The sequence below is a fragment of the Myotis nattereri genome, assembly GCF_964212035.1.
Source record: "Myotis nattereri genome assembly, chromosome: 2".
Taxonomy (NCBI): domain Eukaryota; kingdom Metazoa; phylum Chordata; class Mammalia; order Chiroptera; family Vespertilionidae; genus Myotis; species Myotis nattereri.
In genome coordinates, this window is record NC_138076.1 from 82,100,159 (window position 1) to 82,105,341 (window position 5,183).

Sequence of the window (5,183 nt, forward strand, 5' to 3'; positions counted from 1 at the left end):
AAAAAAAAAAAAGAAGCTATCCCCATATTCTCAACAAGATCAGGTACAGATAATTTTTTAATTCCAGCTCAATTAAAAATGATAAAAAGAGCTTTTAATTTTAATCTGTAATCCATATATAGACAAGCTTATTGCTAAATTAATTTCTACTTCATCCTTTTGGAACCATAATGCCATTTATTATTTTAACTAAAAAGAACTTGCAAAAATTTGGACTCTTTGAGCTTTTCAGATTATGGGAACAGATAAAAAAATAATTACAGTTACTCTAAATCTTATAAATAGCAATCCTGCAAACAACATTATATCGAGAATTTGCTAAAAGATGTGATGATTAATTGGAAAACTGAGGCAAGGATGCTTTTCTATCAAAAAGGGATTTCAACACTGCTAGTTATGTCATTCACTGCACAAGCAAGTGTTGCATACATTCAGCAGAAACACCGAATTAAAAAGTCAGAAAGTCTGGGATGTAATACCAGTTTTATTTGTTACTAATCACATACAAATCACTTACCTACAAAATAATGATTAACATCTATTCCCTAATTCACAAATATATCACGAAACTAAAATTCTTCCTAAGAAAACCTCTTTGTAAACAAAGATATTACTACCATTTAGCTTAGGCTTTAACTGAAAGGTTGAAAATGGCAACCTGGAGAATTTGTCTTATATAAACTATAGATGAATAATTTGGATGAATTATCCATTGTCCTTTTTCAACATGATAAAACAGAAAGCTGTCCAAAGAAGTCACTGGTGAAGAAAAAGTTGGGAAAAAAAGAACTGCTGAGAAAGGGCTCTGTGTTAAGTACAGTGCTTAGAACAACCCTGGTATCAAATGGAACAAAATTTAGCCTTAGGCAACTGAGCGTAACTGACCTTTTGAAGGAACACATACTGCTAAGATAAGCATCTTATTTCATCAAAAATAAACAGGAATGTTCTGCAAAATCTTCAAATGGCCCATAAAAATGCCTCCGAATACTTTTTTTAAAAAAAACTTGCCTGTCTCCCTCTCTTTATTTTCATATGATAGTATATCATTCAAAAATTCTGTTTCCCACCTGAGAGAGCACATGCCTTAGTATTCTGCCACGGTGTATGAAATGTTAGCATTCTGTCACTAGCAAATAGGAATTAGCATGTTATTAAATAAGGATTTAGGAAGCTAATGCTAATTGGGTATAGGTAATTGTATATACTATAAGCATCTGGTCATTTATTATGAATAATGACAACAATATCTAGTACATCTTAAGAGGTAAGCATTTATATTTTCTGGTATTTAACAATGTCAGTTTTATGTGATTTAGTCTACTTCTGGACTTTTCCTTACATAGTGACAGAAACAAAGACTAAAGCATTAATTCACAGAGAAACTCAGAACAGATACAAATACCCTAATAAAATAACCATATATTCCACTGCTTAGGGAAATATTTTAGATGAATATACTTTCACTACTGGCCCGAAAAGCCATCATCCACGTATGTTATTTAACTGTAAACTTTTAATACAAAAATACCTTTAAGCTACTAATAACATTTAGTGACTTACAAAACTGACAATATTTCAGTGCTACACAAAACAATTCTATACTTAAAACTTAAAGTTTTAAAGTTCTTTGCCGGCACTTGATTTTATAGTTGATAGATACAATAACTACTAATCAATAAAATACTGTCCTTAGCTTATACATATTTTCAAAACCAGTATTACCTCACAAAACAGTAAAGAATAATCAAATCTTGCTGACAAATCTTGTAAGCTGAACACCAAAACTATACAGTCAAAATATTTTAAGAATCACAATAACTTTTTAAGACAATGAATAAAAGTTTACACAATCACATCCAATGGACAAAAGGATTGTTCCTCTGAATCAATGAAGCATGTACCAAGTATAGATAAAACGCATGAACCTACAAAGCAAGTTACTGGGGTTTTGTTTTTGTTTGTTTTTTAAGTTTTGTAGATGATTAGTGACACTGCTAGAATGGAATTCTTTTTAGATGGAAACTTGGTCACTATTTGCAAATACACATTTTATATTACAAATTTAAAACTGGAATTTCTTTTCCAGCAGTAGAATCCTGTGGGGGTTTTTTGTTGTTTTTATACCAGTGAGCTTATGGCCATTCTGTACAGTATTACATTCCTTCACATTATAATCATTGTCACATTAAACATATATGCATCTTTTTCCTTCATGAAAGGGGAGGAAATAACTAAAATTTAGCAGATTATATTTAAGTTAGAACACATGTTGTATAAACATACTAGTTTAAAGTTTTGGAATTCTACTACACTGTTCTGAGGAAAAATATATGCTTTCAAAACCCTATCTAGTAATCCCTATCCAGCTATTTTAAAAATTAAAATTCCAGTTACTGTACTTGTGGCACTAAACAGAATGGAAGGCAAAATTATCATAGTCAAATATAGACATATTAAATAACCAAACAATATTGGATTTTTAGAACAGTAAATTATTAAATAGGTTTATTTTTGGAGTGCTTAAATTCTCTAACCTTACATTACATTAGTATTTCAAATAATACCCTTTCTAAAGAAAACCTGAAATTAATCAACTTTTTTTCCAGTAAAGGGAAAAGGGTCTATCTTTTAGATACTTTCCAAAGCAATAAAAATACCTTAGTGTTTCAATCTATCTATAACAAACCCTGCAGATCCTGTGCATTTCACTGAGGTGCTACCTGTACCCACAAATCATCATCAGATAAAGAACTTGAACTTCCTGACTCAGAATCTAGCTCACTGAATCCACCTAAATCCCATTCAGTACTAGATTCACTTGGTATTTCCTCTTCCTCAGTGAGGAAACTCTGACCAGGCTCAAGACAGGAAGGATAAACACGAGCTGAGAGGCAGAAAAAGTTGGAATCAAATTGGAAGAGGCCCAATGTGGTGCCAATATTAATCCACTGGTCTCCACTAATGTCATACTCATAGACAGTCACTCGGTTCTTTTTCCACTGTGGGGTGCGTGAGGTAATCAGCAACAGTTTTTGGTCATGATTGATGATCCGGTAGTTGCTGGTCTCTGACACCAAAGGAATATTATTAATCTGCCTCCATTCTCCTCTGACTGGATTGTAGACCTTCATGACTGGGATGTCACAGATACAATAGATCTCATCATTGAAGACACAGGCTTCCTGAAAGTCATGGCGCTTAAGAGAAACACACTTCAGCCACATATTGTGGTTAGGATCATAGCAGAACATGCGCTTACTGTTGAGGGCATAAAGGTAGTTCTGAATTACCATTAGGTCAAAGGAGATAAAAGAATGGGGTAGTGGAGCCACCAGTGCCCACTGGTTCCTCTGAACACTGTAGCATTCCACTTCCTTCAATTTAAGTCCAGTAATAGGGTCTCGCCCACCCAAGATGTAAATGTAGCCATTGAGGTAGGCCACATCCATGCCCTCACGACAGAGCAAGCGATCTGCAAGTTGCTGCCAACTATTCTGGGCTGGTTTATACACCCAGAGGTCTTTCCTGGGCTGGGCAGCTAGATAGATGTCATGGTCCGGAGAGATACAGACGGCTAAGGTGGTTACAGTTCTAGTGTGAGCAAGGCAGGTCAAAGGTGAGGGCACTTTGTAAATATCCCCGGAATAGGGGTCACAGCACAGAAAGGGATCTCTAGGGTGACCAAAGAAAATCACCATCTTCTTGGCACATGCACCCAGCCTCTGGGGTGGATTTTCTGCTGCGTATACAGCAGAGCTGCTGCTGCTGCCGCCGTCGGGCTTTGGCACCACAGACTTGTACATCATGTCACCATATCGCATCTGCAGAGCCCCTTCAATAAGGTCCAGACAGTACTTCTTCACAGTGGTGTTGGTTAGCAGCCCTTTCAGGTAATCCTGATCTTCATCGGCGAAGTGTGTCCAGCGGACACACTTGAAGACTTCCGCTGCGCTGGGACCCCGCTCCTTGGGAGCCGCCTCCAACCACTGCAAGGCAACGTGACACACTGTCTGCTCATGCTCTATGTTTAGACAATCCAGGCGCAGGACGGCCAGCAGCTGGGCCAGGGTCAGATCTGCCAGAGTCTCCTCCCGAATCGGACCCATCTGGCTGAGCTGCTTGAAGTTGTGGGCTATGAAGGACTGGGCCTGCGAGCGCAGCTTGCGATGGCCGAAGGCATCGGCGAACTTGAGGATGGCGGTGCAGTTAGCCAGGTCCAGGCGGCGGGCTAGGAAGGAAGCACAGGCTTCCCGCACGTACTCGAGCTGCAACATGTCGGAGGCCGCGTAAAGGCGTTCCACGTTGGCCTCACTCAGCGACACGCGGCCGGTGTAGCAGTATTCGACCAGCACCTCAAAGGACTCGGCATCCACGTCATGCATGGTCACGTTCGCCTGCTGGCTCTCGTACATGCCGCCGGTGAACATGCTCTTGAAGTAGGGGCAGGCGGCAGCCAGCACGTTCCGGTTGCAGGAGAAAAGGCGGCCCGTGCCAGGCCCACTGCCAGGCGTCACCACCTCGATGGTCACATCACACAGCAGCCGAGAGTCATAGAAGGACTTGAGCTGAGCCAGCAGGGCTGCAGAGTGGGCCGCGTCCTTCAGCTCCTCTGGGCCCGTGAAGAAGGCCGAAACCGTGGGCTTGTGAATCCTCTTGGGCCGCTTCCCACCGCGGGGACTGGCGAGGCGGCGGGAGCGCGGGGCGTCCTCCCGGGACTGCATGGTGGAGATGGCGGCGGGCGCTGAGGGCGAGAGCGGGCGCTAGGCTAGGGCCGGGCTCCGGCTTCTCCTCACCCTGCTGTTGCGGGCGCAACGATAACGGTGTCTCCGGAGAGGCAACCACACGAGTCCATTTACTTGACTCAGCCCAGTGCCGAGGTGCCACCTGCCTTTACCGCATAGACCGCGCCAACTCACCCGCTTCCAGTTCACGCCCTTCCTCCGCCTCAGCTCGCCCACACGGAACCGCAGGCTGACACCGAAAGCCGCAGCCGCCGCCGCCGCGCTGGCACGGCAGTACCGCTAGGCGTCCAGGAGAACTACGATGCCCAGGTGGCCTTTCGCGCCTCGAGGCATGCCGGGTCCTCCAGACCTACAGGCATAGGCTCATGTACAGAAGCGGCGTGGCATGCCGGGAGTAGTAGTTTCCATAGTATCGCGAGATTTATCTGCCGTTCATTG

The 5,183-nt window shown here is 42.4% G+C and overlaps 1 protein-coding gene across 1 annotated transcript; it reads right to left on the reverse strand.

Annotated features, from left to right (window-relative positions):
• Positions 1-471: 471 nt before the first annotated feature.
• LOC308513239 (kelch repeat and BTB domain-containing protein 6) lies at positions 472-4,724 on the reverse strand (the record flags this gene model as incomplete). Its single annotated transcript, XM_081083145.1, has 1 exon — positions 472-4,724. The coding sequence occupies one exon, from the start codon at positions 4,722-4,724 to the stop codon at positions 2,709-2,711; it is 2,016 nt and encodes a 671-aa protein (XP_080939271.1). The 3' UTR covers positions 472-2,708.
• Positions 4,725-5,183: the final 459 nt, after the last annotated feature.